The following is a 19,894-nucleotide window of genomic DNA, read 5'->3' on the forward strand; positions in this document are numbered from 1 at the left end:
AGATAATGTACAGTAATGTGCCATTATAATGTAGATGATTGATCAGCAAGAAAGAATAGAATCCCACTCTCTCCTCCTTAACTGAATTTTTCCATTAAATAATCAACCAAGCAGGTACACGTCTAAGACACAATCATTTGTGCCTCTGTAATGCTTTGATCTCAAAGAGCTTTACAAGTATTATTTCCATTTTGCAGATTGGCAAACCGAGACAGAAAGAGATAAAACGATGTGCCAAGGCCAGAATCACAACCAATTTTCTTGCTTCCAAGGAGAGAGAGATCAACAACAAGGCATCACCTTTGCCTGGCCACTTGGCTGAGAACAAGCTTGCTTATAGCATCAGCACACAGGTGTACAGGAGTGAAGGGGTATGTTCTTGGGGTAAAGAAGTTAAACCTTTTAGGAAATATGCCTCGCCTAAGCATCGCTGTATGTAAACTGTCAGCTCCATTACATTCAGCTCTAATCCAGCTCTTTCCTTTATATCACACTAAATCTTATGGAATCTCAGGTGATTATTTAGTTCCATTCCAGCAGGAGATCCCCTACGGGCTACAATTATTCAGCTGCTTTCTCCATATTAAATCTAATCTCTTCCTTAACTGTTGGCACCATATATCCGTACACCTCCCTCCCTAGCCCATGCCTGCAGCTAGCGGGGATAAGATAAGGCACGACACTGATAAGCTGCACCTTTCCCCTGATTTTTTTCAGATGGAGGTTTTACTTTTTTTGAGTGAACACCAGAGGGTACCGGGCAAGAGAGAACAGGCTCCACAGCTGCAGAACGCATTCCTGCCGCATCGCACAGAATTACCATGTGACAGCCAGGGATTCCAATGGGCTCCTTGGACGGACCAGACTCAGGCACGCAGGGCAATCTGCTTTCCATTGGTGATCCCCTGGATTGATTCCTCCCCATGTGTGCCCAGACCTGGCCACTCAATTGCCATTCCCCACTGATAAGAGTGAGGGAGCAAATCCAGTGTCACTTAGGCTGTCTCTCCATTAGGACAAAAGGTGTGTTCTTAATCTGAGCTAACCAACACAAGGTGAAACCCTTGTGAAGACAAGGCTTGGTACTTTTCACACGACTTAGCAGATCAAATCACAGACTAAAAGGAGCCTTTAACTTGACCTAGTAACTCCTGTGAAAACAAGCAGCCTGCGTTCACTAGAATTTTACCTCAAGTAAAGAATACACCTTTTGTCCTAAGGAAGAGAAGGCCCCAGGAGACAGGACAAAAGGACTGGAGGAAACTAGAGTTTGCTGATGCACACACTGTGCACTATTGGTGCTACTGCTTGTAAAACAAGCCATTCCCTCCCACCCCCCATTTGAAAATCCTTTGCGTATGATCCAGATAGCTGTGAATGTATTAGTTATTCCCAAGTCTCTGCTATCGAGCTGCAATCATAGGAACTGTTATCTATCTGTAAGGTACTTACATGACACCTATTGCTATGGTATCTGAGTGCCTCACAACCTTTAGTGCATTAATCCTCACAACAGCACTGTCCCACCTCACAGGGGTATTATCTCCATTTCATAGAGAAACTAAACTTGTCCAAGACCACACAGGAAGTTTGTGGAAGAGCAGAGACTTCAATCCAGGTCCTCCAAGTTCTTGTCTAACCACTGGAGCATCCTTCCTCTCCATTATAAGAAGGAAAGTCAGATCTGCTGAATAATTTGGATGAAAATCTTTCAGCTTGCGGGGCTTTTCAGTTTGACTATTAACTATTCATTATTTGCAGTGCATGACAAGTCAGCTAAGTCACACGGTGTTGTTTTTACTTCTTGAGTGGATGCCTGAAACTTCCACACTAGAGAATAATGAATGGAGAAGAGCAGTTAATGAGTCAATGGACTTCCCAGTAGGAATTTTTGCATTAAGGTCTGTGACACTTTGCAGAGCTGTGAGCATTTCCATCAATACTTGGCAGTTCTCCAAATCGTGACCCCACACATAATAGCAAACTGAACAAACACCCGGATTCTTGACAAGATTCATGAATGTGGAAATGCCATAAAAATACCTAAGTCTACTGGGAATACCCTTCTCCCTTTGCTTGGATTGTTCAGAGGCAACTGCCCCTGTTTGGGTAGGATGGTGAATATTTTTAAGCTGAATCACTTTCCTGGGTGCATTCTGGAGGGGGAGAAGTTGTGTTAGAAACAAGACTCACCTCTCTTTAAAGTTTCCTTTGTGTGTTTTTCTTGGCCTAGATCTCCTCGCTCAGATGTTGTGGGGCTGCGCAGAGTTGTTTTCAGCATTGTCGGTGTTTCTGTCACACTGAACTTGGTGTTTGGTTTCCTTCCGAGGGTTTCACTTGAGTCCTTGGATACTGCTGCCTTCTGTCTTCTCTTTTCAGGTCTGTCTTTTGCTGCACTCCACAGCAGCACAAAAGAGAAACCGCCCATTCTCCTTAGCACGTCATGCACCTCCCATTCAGAGGAACAAGCGGAACGTAGTGGAACACACTGGCTAAGTGCGTGTATATCTCACCACTGAGTTCTACCAGATGGAATGGCAGACGGGCACAAGCGTGTTTGACTGTGTCAGACCCCCAGTGGCGGGCTCACAGGGGCTAGATCATGGACTCCTATATGGCCGTGCCAAGTGTTATGAACTAGGGCTGTGATTCTCAGACGAGGAGCCCTGTCCCTGACCCAGAACTGAAAGGCATCCGCTAGGAATGTTGCTTGGAAATATTCCCTTCTGATGGCCAGATTACCATTTATTATTTGGACTGTGGTAGCATCTAGGACCTCCAGCCACAGACCAGGGCTCCATTGTGCTAGGAGCTGTACAAACACCGAACAGTAAGATAGTCCCTGCCCCATTCCCCTTCCTTCCCCCATCTGCTACCCTGCCTCCTCCTGGCTTTCTGTGGCTGTTGGCCTGTGCACCGACCCTGCACATACCTGTCTTTGTTGAGGCTTCACTCGGAGCCAGTGACATTGTCTTAGCCGCTGGAATGTGTTCAGTTGCCGTATTTCTCAAAGGGGTGATGCTCTTTCCTGGAGAGGTCTCTCTGTTCCTTCGGGTATTTCTAGCCTGCGAGACGTTTTTCAGCTCCTGAACTGCAAGAGCAGCAGCAAAGGAGAAAGTGGAGAAGCAAAGGAAGTCGGCGTAAACCTGGTGCCACTGAGATCGGCCCCACGAACTGCAGCTCTCAGGCTCTCCCTGTGCCCTCTACCACCACTCCAACCACAATCACCACAAAAAGACAGCTCGTCACGCCATGTCGATGTCCAACGCCACTCACGGGATGTTGACACTGCCCCCACAGGGTGTGACTGCAACTGGAGGAGACATACCCAAGCTAGCTCTGGTCAGGGACTGGGACGCTGCAGCACCACATGCTTCAATATGGGCTAATCCTGCGTGTAATTACCCAGTGCTCCAGGAGGGCTTGTACAACCCCCGCTGAAATACGGGTGGCTGCAATTTCCTTGCTCCATTAAAGCTAGCTCGGGTGCATCCACAGCACAGACATACCCTTAGAGGACTAACTCGAAAGAAACCTGCTTGTCCAGGCACTGTAGGCCACGCCAACGGGGACAGCACATACCGTGCATCATACTTACTCACAAATTTCCTTTTAGCAAACAGGGCTTCTTGGGAGCCATTGAGCACGTAGATTTGCAGGGTGTATTCCTTCGTGGGGCTCAGTCCCCCAACTGTTGCCTTAGGCGTTTTGGTTTTCAGCATGACTTCCTGTTCCGGGTCACCTGGAATGGGGGTTTGCGAGGGGAGAGATACAAGACAGACACCTTTGAAAACAGGCTCGATGCAGAATGTGGGAGCCTTCCGAGCCGTGACAGGGGTCTCAACTGCAGGACACTGGCCAGCTGAGCTCTTGCAAATTCCTTCCGTCTAATGGAATGTAGGCCAGGCAGCGCCCATCTGCCAATCCAAGGTACTTACACAGCCCCCTTTACTGGAGTGTCTGAGTAAAGTTAGTGTATACACACGTCCCTGCAATGCTCCCAGTCGAGCAGTGCTATTATCTCCATTTTATAGCTCGGGGAATGAGGCCCAGAGAGATTAGGCCCAAATGTGCTAAACTGACTTCTAATTTTGAGTGTCCAGTTTTGTACACTTTGGGGGAGGGCCTCCTCAGAGGTGCCGAGCACCACAGCAGAGAAGGAATTTTTCAGTTAGCTGATTTCCCATCCAAAAAAATACTAGTTTGTTGAAAACAAAACTGTTTGTGGGAAAGAGTTGGTTTTGATCCATTTCTCTGCCCAAAAAGTTTCAAAAATTGTTAGAATGTCATGGTCTGATATTTTCTAAACAAAGTATTCCGGTGTCCCTGTTGGAAGTCACTTTTCGTTTTGAAATCGGAATTAATTAGAGTAAAAATCATGAAATAAAATAAAAAATAGTTCAAATTGAAACAAAATGTTTCAGAATTGTGTAAGCAAAATGTATCAATTGATCCAAACTGATTTATTTTATTTTGGTTCATGAAAATTTGAGATTTCGATTGTTCTTCCTGATTCACGATCGGAAAATATTTTGGGAAAAGAAAAAAAACAAACATTTTCCCGGTACAAGAAAACCATTTCCTGACCATCTCTCCTGAGCACCCACCCCTGTCCTTGGTGTCCTTGGGAGCCGTTGGTATCTGGCACCTCTGGAAATCAGAACCATTAGGTCTAAAATTTGGACACTCAAAACTAGGTGCCACTTTTGAAAGTTTATGCCTAAGTGACTTGGCCATGGTCTCACAAGGAGTCTGTGGCAAAGCAGGGAACTGAACCTTGATCGTCTGAACCAATTGGTGGTACCCTAGCCAGTGGGTCATCTCTCCTCTCTCTCTGTCACTTTCACCCCAGCTATCTGAGCAAACCCCATTTCTCTCTGGCTGATTCAGTTGCTCTATCCAGACAGAGGCCATTTCTGGAAGTGACGCCTTCTATCAGCAGGGCTGGCCTAGGTTTCATAGATCCTGTGACCAGATCTCACAAAACTCCCGACATATGCTTAGCAGCTACACAAGCACAGATGCCATTGGTAGGGATGGGGGGAAATGTTTTGCTTAATTTCAAACCATCGAACATACTGGAAAAGAGCCAGTGGTAAAATCTCGCTGGCTCACTGCTGTGCTAGCTTGTGACGCTGCTGTCCAGCGATGGATGGATGGATGGAGAAACAGAGAAGTTGAATAGAAAGGGGAGGCCACAGGGCACTGACAGATCAAACAGTCCACGGCAGCTCTATTACTGTCATATGTCTGGCAGTAGCTGCCAGCAGCGCTGTTGCTACTGGAGCTGTCAGTTGTTTGGTGGCGGCACTTAGAAACGCTGGTTGCACAGGGCAGCTTCACAGGTGACCGAAGGCTGAGGCCGCCACCACCTGTCAGTTTAAGACAGGAGCTGCTGTGGGGAGCGGAGCAGTGACATTGCTAAGGGCTTCGTCTCCGAGGCGGCATTTCCCCTGGGGTTAGTTTGCAGACCCAGTCATTCTTCCTCTTGACTTAGAGCCATACAACTTGCAACGCTGTCGAACTGCATCCCATCAGTGTAATATCGCTCGGTTAGAACCGCTGGAGGAATCTGCCAGCTAGTGATGCAGGATATTTCAGCTGGACCTTTGCCTCTGGGCAGCTGCCACCTTTCTGTGGACATGCCCCTACTGAACCAACACGGCAAGAAGCAGCAGAACAGAGGGGACAGCATCTATGGATTAGCTCTCCAAAGCCGCAGCCAAATGCATGTAAGGGGGAGAGAGGAGATGAGGGGTGGGAGGGGAGTGGTAACGTTTGCTGTGGGCAGAAAGTCTGATTGGCGCCACTGATTATCTGACAGGGTGACGGTGCTGCCTGTGCCCATCATTCTCCCATTGTGGCCCTGGCGCAAGGTTTCATCTCCCAACCATGATCACGGCCGTACCTCACCCCTGCCCGATGGGGAATGAAAGGTCTGAAGCTCCTGGAACGATCTCCTATGGTGTAACCCCTTGGGGTTTAGAGAGCATGACCCCCAAGGAGGGAGAGGGAGCAGTGAGAGGGGTGGCTCTGGAGTTGCAGAGAGAAAGAAGGACTGCAGCCCGCAGGCCCTCACGAAGTGAAGCAGCAGAGAACCTGCCTGAAGCCTGGGAAGGGCAGGGCGGCTGATCGGGGACAGCCCAGGACAGGAGCCAGGAGGAGCCCTGTGCCGGGGGGGAATCGCCCCAGAAGGACAGGCCGGAGATGGACCCAGGATCACGCCTGCCCAGAGCTGGGTGGGGCTGTGAGTACTGGGGTTAGTGACTCTGCATTGGGAATAAGGAGGGAGGCTGTAGCTAGTTCAGTGGGGAGGGGGTCGCTCTGTGGCTTGGCAGAGAGCGGCAGAAGAGGGCACCGGAGGGGTTTGCTGGGGAAAGTTCACTGGCGCCGAAGACGACCAAGAGCCCCCAAGACTCACCACTGGACTGGAACTTTGCTCAGGACTCCTGAACTCTGCTCAGGACTCCTGAACTCTGTGTGCAGACGCATTGCTCGGTGTCTGCCCTTCCAGACTGTGCTCCCACTGGGCCTTGTCTTGGATGCAGCCCTGTTTTACTGCTCCCCCTATATTTCCCCTTGTTGTTTTTCTCCTCTCATCCCTCTGTAAATAAATAAATATCTCCCTTTGTTATATCCATTGTACTTTTCCTCTGGGGGGTTTGGAACAGGTGCCCCTGGGGTGGAAGGGATTTTTTCCTGCTGCGTTCCTGCGCGCGCTCTCTCTTGGCCAGAGCTGCCTGCAGAGAAGACTCCATCTCGGCTACGAGGGCGCTAGAGTTACAATGGCAATTCAGATAAGCCTAGGGGAAAGGAAAGAGTATCCTCGCTCTGACACTAACCCATGCTCGCTTCAGCTATAATGAGACATCTCTGGTGAGGCTGATTGAGTGGAGTTTGTGGTCACAAAACCAAGAGGAAGGGAGACATTGAGAGAAAGAGACAACTGCTCCCTGGACTGCTAGTCTGTGACTGAGTTGACAGGTCCATGCGTCTGAAACTACTATGACTGACAGGTTTCTGACCCCTAAGCTTCTGAACTGATGCCTTCTTTAAGGTCCAGAAATTACTCTTTAAATCTGAGCACTAGGGAAAGCCTTAGGCAGGTAGCAGTGAATGTCTGTGAGAAGGGAATTGCCTGGATCACTGGAATTCTGACAATCTCCCGTGCACACTGCAGCCCTGGTTGTAACTGGGGATGGGGAAGTGAGAAACATTCAAGTCCAGCTGAGCAAACAGGTCCCTGCAGAGCTAGAAGCAGCATTGGCGAAAGCCCATCCAACAGCCGGTGTGCATGCATGCATTCCTTGCTGATAGCTTGCTGATAGCTACCCTCCTCTGCTTCGCTGCAAGGCCTTTCAGTGACACAGCCAGGGACAGCACCGCACCACTGTGATCAGCAGGGGTGCTTGACAAAAATCCCTTGGCGTAAGAGAGCAGTAGATGGATGGATATTGCCCAGGAAGGGTCCTTAACTTTGAAATCTGCTCCCCAGCTTAGTCTTCTGGAGCCTGGGAATTCTACAAACTCCCTCTGCAAAACCCCTACCAAAAGGGGCAGCAGAATTAGATGGATTTTTTTTTCTATTGGAGGAGGGAGTTTAGAGTCTGAATTTGAGCTGTGTGTGGCCTTGTGTGGGATTTCACTATTATTTTAGTGGATCTAATTCCTGTAAAACCTTCAGGGCTGCAGAGAGAAGTGCCCTGCAAATCAAAATAATACAAAAATGTAAGGCACCAGGCATGGCCTTGTCAGCAGACAAGGTGGTGTGAAAGTGGGCACCTCCCCTTTCCAGGGAGGACAAAATCAGTACGTAATGTATGTTTGTGCTGTCATTTCAAGGGGTTCTGGGGATCTTCTGGCGCAGGACACTAAATCTTGCCAGTCACTCAGGGACTGTATTTATATGCAGAAGCTGATTCAAGGCCTCAGGAACTGGAATTAGTATGTAGGACACTGGTAAAGAGCTGCTCCCCCGTTGCTTTGACATGACTATCTAGAAACACAAAGCATTCCAGGAAATCAGCCTGCGTGGACAAGCCAAGGGACTGTGTGCAAACGATGCTCTAAACCAGGGGTCGGCAACCTGTCAGAAGTGCTGCGCCGAGTCTTCATTTATTCACTCTAATTTAAGGTTTCGCGTGCCAGTCATACATTTTAACGTTTTTAGAAGGTCTCTTTCTATAAGTCTATAATATATAACTAAACTAGTGTTGTATGTAAAGTAAATAAGGTTTTTAAAATGTTTAAGAAGCTTCATTTAAAATTAAATTAAAATGCAGAGCCCCCCGGATGGGTGGCCAGGACCCGGGCAGTGTGAGTGCCACTGAAAAGCAGCTCGTGTGCCGCCTTTGGCACCCATGCCATAGGCTGCCTACGCCTGCTCTAAACCATCCCCTGGTGAAATGCACAGACTGTAAATGTGGACAGAAAGTAGGTCAGAAGTTCCCCCACCTGCAAGCACAAGATAAAACACAGATACCCCATGGAGCTTTGAAGACCCTGCTGAGAAAGCAGTACCCTTAAAGTACGAGATTCCCAGTGGTGCCTAAGGGAGTTAGGAGCTTAACTTTCCTGAGCTTTGAGTGGAAGTTGGTGCCTGTCTTCTTTAGGTTGCTTTGAAAATCCCAGCCAGAGATGCTGCTGCTTCAGCAGCCCTGGGAGGAGGTTGTGAAGGGCACAAGGAGGTTCTAGTATCACTAATGGATGAAGTGTATTCAGACCATCACAGAAAGCAGCAGCGGCCTCACCCCATTCGGCAGCGCAGGACGGCAGCGCTAACAGTGAGATTATTGACAGTCAAACCCACATCCTCCTGCCCCTAGATGTGTGCTAGCTGAAAGTTGGGCTCAGGCGGCTCCTGCAACCTGTATCCCTTGCAGAGTCAAATCCAGATCCCAGCAGGACGTACCTGCCATGGGCTTCACTTGAACCTTATACCCATTGGTGTTCCCTTCTGTTTCTTTCCATTTCATCTGTAGCCTGTCTTCCGAGAGGACGGTTAGTTTCAACCGGTTTGGCCCTGGAGGAAAAGCAGAAACATCACTTGTGTTAGGTCCAGAGGCACCTATGGCAAGCAGTCCACAGTCCACACATACTCGCCATCTGTCTGCTTTTCAGATGGATCCGTCAGTCCCCACGATTTTGGAGGAGAAGGTTTTCCTTCCTCTCATCTAACGGAGAATCCGTCTGTTGTCATGGCTCAGACCAGCCATGGCTTTAAGGAGTTTACCATAACCAGCAATTTACTGAGCAAGACACCTTCCATTCTTGGTTACTGATAAGCAGAGCAGCACAAGAGACAAGGAGGGCAAGGACAGTCGCATGGGCATCTGAGTACCTGCTAGATCATAAAGGCAATGGAGACCAAAGTGGATCCAGGGCTTTTGCGCCAGCTGGCCTGCAACACCATAGTGTAACATCTACACTTTGAGCAAGGAGCATAGCCCCGCCCACCACCCTGGTTAATGGCCCTGAGCGTGCACCTAGCGTCTCGGGTGAGATTCTACTCAAGGCAGATAGCGCGATCAGAGCTAGCGTGGGTGTGTCTCCTCAAGCTGCGACTTACACCCCGGCTCAAGGTGCAGGCTTCTCTGTAGCATACCACCAAACATCCCGGAATTAGGACTGCATCAAACAGGATGATATCAACAAGGCGAAAGGTATCAAATGACGCGCCCGTAAGACGTGAGCTGCCAAGGAGTACAACAATCCCAGAGATTCTATGTTTCGCAATTCTGCAGAGAGAGTTTCCCAGGCAGTTCCGAGGCCAGATGTTAAAAAATACACAACCTGATCAAGGGTAAGTAACAACCCTTGACAGGACTATAATTCTGAAGGCAGCAGGCTCCAGCTTGTACCAGCCCCAAAACCTCCTGCTGCGGCAGGGAGGCAGCAAACAATCAGCAGATGCAGAGGAAAATTAACTGCAGGCAGGGAGAAAGAAGCAAGACTTATAATATGTTGGGCACATGCTAACAGTCTCATGATTGGGATGTGGGCAGTCATGCCTAGTGGTTGGAGCAGGAGTCAGGCCTACTGGTTAACAGGAGCGGAGCCCAGAGCCAGAGCCACTGGTCACAGCCAAAGTCAGAGGCCAAGAATCAGGGCCGAGAATTAGAACTAGGTTACCCGGAGTGAGGCCAGGCAGGGGTGGGGCTGGGTTCCAGATGGGAACAAGGAGGTGCGGGAGCTATTTCAGCCACAGACAAATGCTTTGAGCAGCCACTAAACTGCTGCTTGCTGCTACTGAGCTTAAGTGCTGGTCTGCTGACTCTTCCCACTAGCATAGCCAATCAGGCAGCCTATTACACGGCAGCCATGCTCGTTAAGTTGCCACAGCCTGACTCTGATGCAGGCCCTGATTCCTGACACCCATTCCCTTTAAATCTCCATTTCAGAGAGATTCCCTATCTTCCAACTAGATCCTTAAACTCGCGTTACTCTTTTAAATGATGATGACTCTTAGCTGAAATATAGCTACAAAATATCTCTACTTGATTGGATGCAGGGTGTAAACCAGGATTGTCCCTCCACCTGAATATCACAAACAAAGTAAAAGCAACCTTTTCAGTAAGTTTCCCTCGTTGCACTCATGAAATTCAACAAGGGAGTGTGTCCTCTGACTGCATTTTCAAAAACGTGCAGCAAAAATGTGGAAACAATTGCTCATTTCATTTGTAATCACCATGATTGCAAAGGCAAAGTGGTAACTAAGAATGCAAATGGCCAATTATGGTTATTTGCATACACGATTACCAGAGTTGCACATGCAATTGTTGTAACGTAATGCAAAAATTAGGAATGCAGTTGCAGGTGCACAGTTTAAAAGGCAGCATTTGCACATGGAAAACTGGTAAGCGAATGCACAAATACTGAATTGTGCATAGAATTAGCAGTTGCAGTGACCATTCACTGTTTTGCAAATACATATACACATCTGCGTTTGTGAAATGTGCAAAGACAGAGAGACCCCCTAAAAAAATGTAGGCCCTAAAAGATAAAAGTCAACAATGAACAACATTATTGAGGAGCAAAACACAGCCTGGACAAATCATCAAAGTCGAGGAGTTTGACTATTCCTTGGAAACCATTAGGAACCCTTTTCCCTCCCCTACTTTGTGTTTAATGACAGCAAACTTATAAACACACAGAGGTTCAATGTTCAGAACTGACCAACTGTGCTTGTAGGGAAAAACCTCCCATTGAATGGCACTATCCTGAGTGCCCACTCGGATCGAAAACGTCTTCCACTCAAATGCCTTCTGTCATCTTTTACTGGGTAGTCACAACCCAAAACACAAAGCAGCAGCTAGCAATGGTTTAGGCAATGAGGGCCTACTTGTTTCAGCCCAACATCTGCACCTTAACCTTTTGATCCAGGCATTTCCCGAAAACATCTCAACTAGCAGACAACTATTTTGGGAAAACAAGGCTCAGATTCACATACCACCCAGGCAAAAACAAAATAGAGGAAATTAAAAAAGTCTTTGTTCCTTCCCCCGCACCCTGTCTTTTAAAGAGCAGGGGCAGAGAGTGTTGGAAGGACCAGACCCAGAGTCAAATCTAAACAGAAATGGGGAAAGAGAATGGAACAATGATGGATTCATAGTGCGATGAAACAGGGAGCTGTCTTCTGATGGACATGTGCCATCCAGCTTTTCAGCCCTAACTCTAGGATCCCAAAAGTTTAAAAGGCCAGAATGCCCGCAGATGAATATGAGAAGGACAAGACTCTCTATAGAGCTGTTATATCCTGGATGCAAATGAGTTCCAGCTCCCTGAAAGCCCCACTGTCTGTCTGCCTTGGGTTCTACATGCACTCTTTGATATTGTAACCCTGCTCTCCAAATGACGTGGAGTTATAGCCAGGCTCTAAATGGAAGCCTTGGAGGATTGTCAGGTACACAGCATGGATATATGTTCTTTCAAATCCAGACAGACTGCCGCCTTCCAAGACACCCAAGAACTAACCACGTACCCAGAAGGTTCTGAACACATGGACCTGCTGCTGAAAGGGGCCAGGTGCAAAGAGGCTACCCAGGAGACCTTCATGCTCCCTGCATGTCACAGAGCACAGTTCACGGCAGTCTCCCACAGCCTTGTGGAGAGGGGACAGGAGGACAGGTTCAAGAGTGGGATGCCACTACTTAGATCCAGTGGTCTAATCCCACTGTCACCTAAATCCCTAGAAGGTGACTTCATAACAGAGCATTGTGGGTATCAGAGCTGGCTCTAGGCACAAGCAGACTAAGCAATTGCTTAGGGCTCCGAGCAGCTCAAGGGGGCAACCTATTAATTATGAGTATGTGTTGTGTGGGGACCCCTCAAAATATTTCTGCTTAGACCCGGCAATGGACTAGCATTGGCCCTGGTGGGTGTGTCTATTCTACAGCTGGAAGTGAGCCTCCCCGCCCAGGTAACCAGACTCATGCTCACAGGGCTCGACCTAGCTTGCTACAAACAGCACAGGGGACATCACGATGTGAGCTGCAGCTCAGGATCTCAAGCCCACCTGACCCCCTGGGCTTGAGAGCCAAGGCTGCGGCCCAAGCCACAACATCCACCCCAATAGTGTAGTTACAGGTAAACGCCCGTCACGTCTCACTTGGGGAATACAGCGTTTACTCACCCCTGCTCTCCCGTGATAAGCAAATGCTGGCGGCGTGTGATCACTCGGCGTGTGAAAACAAGCACCACAAACGCATTTTCACGCCACTTCTGCTTTTCACCCCCGATGCCATTCTAGCTGAAACCCAATTCAAACTAAGGGCACCTCTCCACCTGAGTGTCCACCCTGCCGCTGCCCTGCGTGGAACACCAAAAGAGTTAATGTACTCACTCCTTTTTAACATGGCACCACTGGTCTAACACAGCTATTTTTAGCATGAGCCCTGTAACACAGATCTATCCACATGGGCTGGGAGGCTTGCCCCCAGCTGCAAGGTAGACCTAGCCTGTGTCATTTTCCTACATGCAACTTGTTTACTCTGGCAATTATGCAGGGACCAGAACTTGGACTGTAGGTAACACCAGTGTAATCCACCAGCTGTTATGTAAGTTTCACTATAAATGAGGGCAGAGGTGACCTGACCAATGCTATGTTAGGTGTGATCTGTCTAAGGCTGCCCTGTATTGATCTGACACAAAGAAAGAAGGAAAACCAGAACTGAACTGGGGCACTGAATATCGATGCAGGATTCCATAGGCTTAGCAGGTCTTTCTAGGAGTTGGGTTTATGTCTCCCAGTCACTGATAAGAGCTACTAGAATATCACACTCATTGCCTTGAACATCAGCCTCCCTAAACCTTTATTGCTTATGTCCAGGAGCATAAATATTAATAGAGTCAGTCAGAGACGACAGGGACGTTTGACCAAAATAAAGATGAAGGCAATCAAGCTAACTCATGACCTCTCTTCTGACTCTTTAGATAGGTCTGTCCAGCATGCTTCCATTTGATCCGCTATACAGCTATGATCCCAGTCCTCAACTTAAATCTTCTGTTATGTTGGATAACATTGCCTGTTTTCTCTGAGGTATATTTACTCTTAGTTTGCCCTGGACTCCTATTTGGTGGAAAATTGGTTTCATCTTTCTCTCTCTGTGTTTTCTTCTTCAAAACTGTTCAATTTACAAATAAAAATAAAGAAGAGGATTTGCATAACCACCAGGCCTGCAAACCCAGCCTCAGCTGCTAAAAGTCAACGTAAGCTTTTCCCTGCTCATTCCTCAATCCCAAGTAATAATTATGCTACAGGAACTTCATGAGCCATTCTACAGAATAGAATTCTCTCTCTCCGGGAGCTGGATTGGCTCTCCAGTGCTACCAGCAGAAGCGATTATTTTCATCAGCAAAGGAAGTGGATCCGTAATTTTTTAAAACCACTTTTCTGGCCATAACTGCACTTTAAAACTCCCCCGTCACCACATGAATCACCTTCCTCCAGTTACCCGCCTGATCATCTACCCAGCACTACAGCAATGTCAGCCCAGAGAATTAAGGAAGCACTACCGCCAGCCAACCAGGTGGCATGGAGATCCACGTTAGGAGCACGTGTGCTCTGTGCGTAGTTATCCCAGTTGTGTTCAGACTTGTTCCGCTAACCTTTCTTGTGATGCTGCGACAGCTCAGGCCTTAACAACCCAATAGCGTTGAAAAGATGAAGGGTCCTTTATTAATGGCTGCATCTTGGGAACCAGCCTGACTCTGAAGTGGGACACCTGGGTACATCACTTGAATCCATCTGGCACTCAGGTGCCTTCAGACAATGCAGACCCTTAGCCATTTAGTGCCTGTCCCCGGAAGGCAGGAGATGCTGGGATTGCATAGCCAGAGGCGGTGCAAGGTCGAAGATGCAAAATCATAATAAGTCTCTGTGTGGGAGCCTTTGTTAAGTGCTTATATAAGGGACTTACTGGACTATATTTAGGAACTGAAGCATCTCTCCCTCTCTCCCTGGCACGGAGAGATGTGAGATGCCACAAAGCAAGACACCTCCTTGACATTGTTTGTAATGCTGACCTTAGTTTGCAGGAAACCAGGGGGAGCTCTGGGAATCAGACACTCACTTATGGATAAAGAGCAATTTAGCTGGCATGGAAATGACAGGATTCTGCACTGACGAGGAAACCTTGCAAACTGCCAGTGTAATTTGGACGCAGTCAGCGTTTTGGCTGCTGACAGCTTATACCAGTTTTAGTCCTATTCTGAAAACAAAACCAAAGTCCTGCAGGGGGTTAGGACAGGGTTACCTTCTCCAGTGTGAACAGACAAAGAACATTCCCTTTCAACCCTGCCCATCACTGTGTCTGCCTTTCAGATGTGGGGCCTCTCATATCAAATGATGTCTTTCTGGGGCTACATTTTCAGATTCTGGGTCGGTACTTCCAGGTATCCAAAACAGAAATGGCTTGAATTGGATTTGACCCCGGTTCCAAATTCCATCATTTGGGTCTCTCTGTATAAAGGATCAAAACTGAACACCAGATTGAAACCCTTCCCAACACACACACACACACAGATCAGGTGCAGTGTTCCAAAGTTATCGGGTTACAAACAAACCAAGAAATGTGATGAAGCTGACCAACTAGATCTGTTAGCTTAGCTCAGGTGACAGCCACTCCCGTAATTATTGTATCCAATGCCTATTTTAAAAGTGATCAGAGAGCCCCGCTTACCTTGACCATTCGCGTGTCCTATGACATGACTTGCCAAGGTGATGCAGGCAAACAAGAAGGACCTGTGACTCAGCATGACGTCCTGGTCCTATATGGAGAGGAAAAGGCACTTTATGTCTAACCACATAACAAACAAAACCGCACTTACTGCATGGACTAATTTGGCTCCCTTGTTGATAAACAGGCAGAAGAGTGAATGCTCCCCTCTCACGCCTAGCAGTGGTCACCCTAAGACTGGACTGAGGGGTTCACTGACGGGCAATGTAATGACGTTTACACTGATGCCATCTACGATGAGCCATTCAGCCTCCAGGACCATCACTATTTTCAACACAGCTAACAGAGCAGACGCTGGCCCTGTGTTTCTTTACATCTTCTTGATTTAAACAACATTTTTTTTATCTTTGCTCAGCACTGTGAAGCCCACACAGGTGTGGAAAAGCAGTTCTAGTCTGCTGCAGTGTAAGTATCATCAGCAAAATTGGCAATTTTGAATTCAGAATTGCCTGGGTTTTTGAAAATAAAAAAATATATATTTTTTCCCAATCATCACAGCAAAAGTCAAAACACAGCTACATCAGAATAACCCAGCACCTCTCTCGGGTTTCTGGAATACATATAAGGGGAGGGAAAGTCCACACTTAATGCCCACAAGAGAAGCATTATTCAATGAACACTCTTCAAAGCACAGACTGTTTGACATTGCGATTGTTGTGAGGATGGAGCAGAAGGGACGCAGCTTTATAATCACACACCTGATTGCGCTTGTAGCGCCAGCAGTCCAGAGATGAAGGCCAAGTTAATTCTTGGCCTAACTTCACTGATGTTACACCAGGGACACATATGGATAGTTTTTTGTTTTGACTTGTCTCCTGAGCAGGGTTGAAAAGAGGAGGAATATTTGGATTCAAAGTTGAAGGTGTTGCCTGGTTCAAGGCATGTTCAAACCCTAAACTCAAAGCAAAACTCTGGGAATGGGATTGAGAACCTTGTACAACTAAAACATTGACAGCGACAAAATTCAGATCCACATCCAGGTCTGCATGGACCCAGGGCTTCAATCCTACACCATTCGTCATGCAGACAGACCTGCAGTGCAAACTCCTGCGCCCGTACGGTGGCTTAGGAGCCAAAACCCAGTCAGTGGGAGTCTTTCCCTACTGTTGGCAGATCCTTGAGTGCTTTACGGTTCGTAGTTCAGAGATGCCTGCTCCACAAACTCAAGACCTGGGATCGGCTCTGGGTGCTGCCTGCCTCTGCCGCTGCTGAATGAGCAATTATCGTGCTTTGGGGGCTTAGGAAACCAGCAATGCAAAAAGCCAGAAGTTGCTATAAAAGCAGCGTATAGTTTCACAAATGCTGAATCCCTCTGCTGCTCCAGCCTCAGAACATCATGGGGAACCTGCACACCTGCTAACACTGATACACACAGACTATTCGCTCCCACTCGCCAGGGCTGCGTTGGGAAACTTCACTCAGCCCGTTTCGCCTGCATCAAAACACCAGCAGTATGGGAGAGGCTGGCTGCAGAGCGAAATGTATAGCGCTTGGTACCCAATTCCTACACAGTGCAATCAGCCCTTTCTCCGCAACGCCTCCTGCTTCACAAGCTGGATGACAAAGGTAGAGCAAAGCAGCTCCTCCCGCAGGAGGCCATCAGTTTCAGTCATGTCACTGCAGGACTAACTCGGTGGGCAGTTTGCCTGCCTCCATCTGCCTTCCTGCACTGCCAGGCAATCTCATCCCGGCTCCTGCAGCTTTCCGAAGAATCAGTGCCTGACAGCAAGCGTCTCTTTACGTATCACTTTCTGCCCCGGTGCCAGCGAGGACTTTCCTTTGATTCCGCTCTTCTCCCACCCCACCCCCCAGAAGGTGTTTTGTGGGTTTTTAAAGCAATTCGTTTCCTCTCTCTCGCGCCAAAGCTCTCATTAGCTAGAAAGGCAACAGCGTGAGGCATGGCTGCCCAGGGAAGGCAGCAGGAGATCATGAGCTTGTCAGGTTCTCTGGGCAACACAAAGGAAAGGTGAAGTGCAATCAAAGGACAATTATAACCGTGCTTTAGGCCATATATTTGCACTGTCTAAGACCCTGATCCTTTGCTTTCCTTGTTCAATGGGAGTTAAGGGCACTCAGTACCTTGCAGGATAGGGCCTTCAAAATGTTACAGGCCTCTGGGGGATAAAATCCAGATCTCATTACCAGTTAACCATTTTTAAACATTTTAAACCCCCCGTTTTATTCCTAAGAAATATTAAAGTAAAACCAATTGTCATTTACGTAGGTCCTATAGAAAAACAAACTTTTTGATTCTTGGGCTGTCTCAATGACACTGCTACTGGCTAAGCTGGAATAGCCACTGCAGCTCCTCTAGGCCAGCTGCACAAGAGTGGAGGCCACTAGACCTGCATAAACCCAGATCCATGGTCCCGCAGTGGCCTCCACTAAGCCTTTGGTGCTGGCTTCTGAGCCAGCTCCCAGCTGCAGTGCAGCCATATCCCGTAGGGCTGGTGCAGGGTGCCTTGCAGTACCCCACACAGTTCCTATTCAGCCGGTAGAACCTGTTAAACTTTGCATCGAAACTTGTTTTGAAAAAGAAAATTAAAACCACCAACACACAAAGGCTTTTTGACAAAATTTCCAATTTTCCTCAATGTTTTGCAGAGCTTCAGGCAATGAACAATTATTGTTTTCAGTTTTTCAATGAAAACCTGAGAAAATCCACAAGATATTTAAGTGAAAATGATTTTTTTTTCCAGTTTCCCTCTCAGCTTTTCATGAAAAACAAAACACTTTTTTACCACCAGGTGTAACAGCAAGGGAGATCCGAACACTGGCCCTCCACACCACCAGTCAATTTCTCTCTGAAGGTATTACATTCATCTGGCTAAAATACAGGGCAAGGGGTGTGTGGTTTGTTTGTTTTATTTAAAAGAGCTGGGGAGATGCCAACTTTGGGCCTGCCAATCTTGAGAGCGAGTCCTTAATTCACCTTGATAATGGTCTGACGTGTTGGGCAAACAGTTGTCAATCTGAACTCTAAACTGGACATCTGAAGTGAAAGGTCTGAGCCAAACCCCTAGATCCAAACCTGATGAATCCAAACCTGGATTTTCTGACTGGTCCCTTCCTTATAATGCCCTGAAGCTAGACAGCCCTGGAATTTGGGATAGGGGTTCAAACTATGGATCTGGGGTTCCTACTTCTGGCCCTTCTCTAACATCAGAGGAATTCATCTTCATGCAGAAAAGAGGGATTTTTCTCTTATGGAAACATTCGGTGGGTTATTTACCCAGTCCATTTCCACTGCTCTCATCAGGTAGTGACAAGCCCCTCTTCCATTGCCACAGTCATGAGACATAATGGCCTTGGCTCGTTGCTCGTTCACACAACATAAAGAGATTTGCAAGAACCTGAGGTATCCCTGGACAAACTGTTCCAACTATACACCAAGGGGGGAAATTCGATGTGGTGTTCTAAAGAGCGGCTCTGAATCTACAGCAGTGTAAGTGAGCGTATTGTTTATGAACCAAGAGTCTGATTCTCCTCTCTGACTCTGGTGTGAATCAGGACAGAGGACCCCACTCCAAAGCTCCCTGAGGTCGATGGAAGCACTCCCATCAACTTCAACAGGCTGGGAATCAGGTCCAACAGGGCAAAACCAATTCAAGTGATGGAACTCCAGGCCCAATGTCTCATGGTCCCTATGTTTGAACTTTATTCTATTGGCCTCATTTCACATAGTCCAACATATAATCAGCCCCTGCCACTTCTACAGCCACACTGTTCAGTCTTATTACTTTTGACTTAGACAGGTTGTATACACTAGTTCTATCATTCACTCTACAGCAAAATTTTGATTTAGTACAAGATGATGGACAGTTATAAAGTGTCTTCTGGAAAATTTCTGCAAAAAGAACAGGAGTACTTGTGGCACCTTAGAGACTAACAAATTTATTTGAGCATAAGCTTTTACGGGCTACAGCCCACTTCATCGGATGCATGTTGTGGAAAATACAGTAGGAAGATATATATATACACACAGAGAACATGAAGCAATGGGTGTTTCTGTTTCCCACCAATTGTGTCAGCTCCTCATTAGTTAAAAGGAAAAAATGGTAGGTCAGCCAGAATTTCCTACACTTTTACTCCAGGAACTGTAAAATGCTGCAATGGAAAAACATGCAAGTCGCAACATATGGTAGTTAACTTACACCCCTGCAGTGACTGTGTTCATTGCAAGGCACGTGGCTGTGTGAAACAATTGCAATTTGCCGTTGAAAATCTGAAAGCTTCAGCATCTTGCTTCTCATTTCCATTTTATATAGATATTTTCATGGAAAAATATCCACATTTTGAAATTATGTTGAGGTAAGGATCAACCTTCATATCAAAAAAATGCAAAGCCCACCTTTTTATGAATGCCTGATGCAAAGCCAACAATTCGGGACTTGCCAAAAAGGCCCTGAATTAAAATTAGGAATATTAATTTTTTTAACTGTTCTTTATTTATTATGCCAGCAATCTTTCCCATAGCTCTGCTAGGAAGATCAGAGGCAAAGAGGATGCCATCTGGAGGAATAATATTGAATTGTACATGGGTTTCTCCACTTCAGCAAAGATTAAGCTGGATCCAAAGTCCATTAAAGAAAGAAAGCAAAGTGATTAATAACACCGGGCTCTTATATAATGCCTTTCAATATAAAAAATCCCATTTA

At 47.1% G+C, this 19,894-nt stretch overlaps 1 protein-coding gene across 7 annotated transcripts in view; it reads right to left on the bottom strand.

Moving 5' to 3' along the window:
- Positions 1-19,894, bottom strand: part of COL20A1 (collagen type XX alpha 1 chain) — a 95,848-nt gene that overhangs the window by 73,197 nt on the left and 2,757 nt on the right. For all 7 annotated transcript variants that reach the window (XM_044985623.1, XM_044985621.1, XM_044985619.1 and 4 more), the window contains 5 exons: positions 15,180-15,267; positions 8,912-9,022; positions 3,599-3,742; positions 2,933-3,091; positions 2,194-2,391 (listed from right to left, as the gene is read on the bottom strand). In XM_044985623.1, coding sequence (XP_044841558.1) covers positions 2,194-2,391; positions 2,933-3,091; positions 3,599-3,742; positions 8,912-9,022; positions 15,180-15,255 — 688 coding nt within the window. In that variant the 5' untranslated portion in view covers positions 15,256-15,267. The remainder of the gene's footprint in view (positions 1-2,193; positions 2,392-2,932; positions 3,092-3,598; positions 3,743-8,911; positions 9,023-15,179; positions 15,268-19,894) is intronic.

Source organism: Mauremys mutica, chromosome 13 (genome assembly GCF_020497125.1).
Source record: "Mauremys mutica isolate MM-2020 ecotype Southern chromosome 13, ASM2049712v1, whole genome shotgun sequence".
Classification (NCBI taxonomy): domain Eukaryota; kingdom Metazoa; phylum Chordata; order Testudines; family Geoemydidae; genus Mauremys; species Mauremys mutica.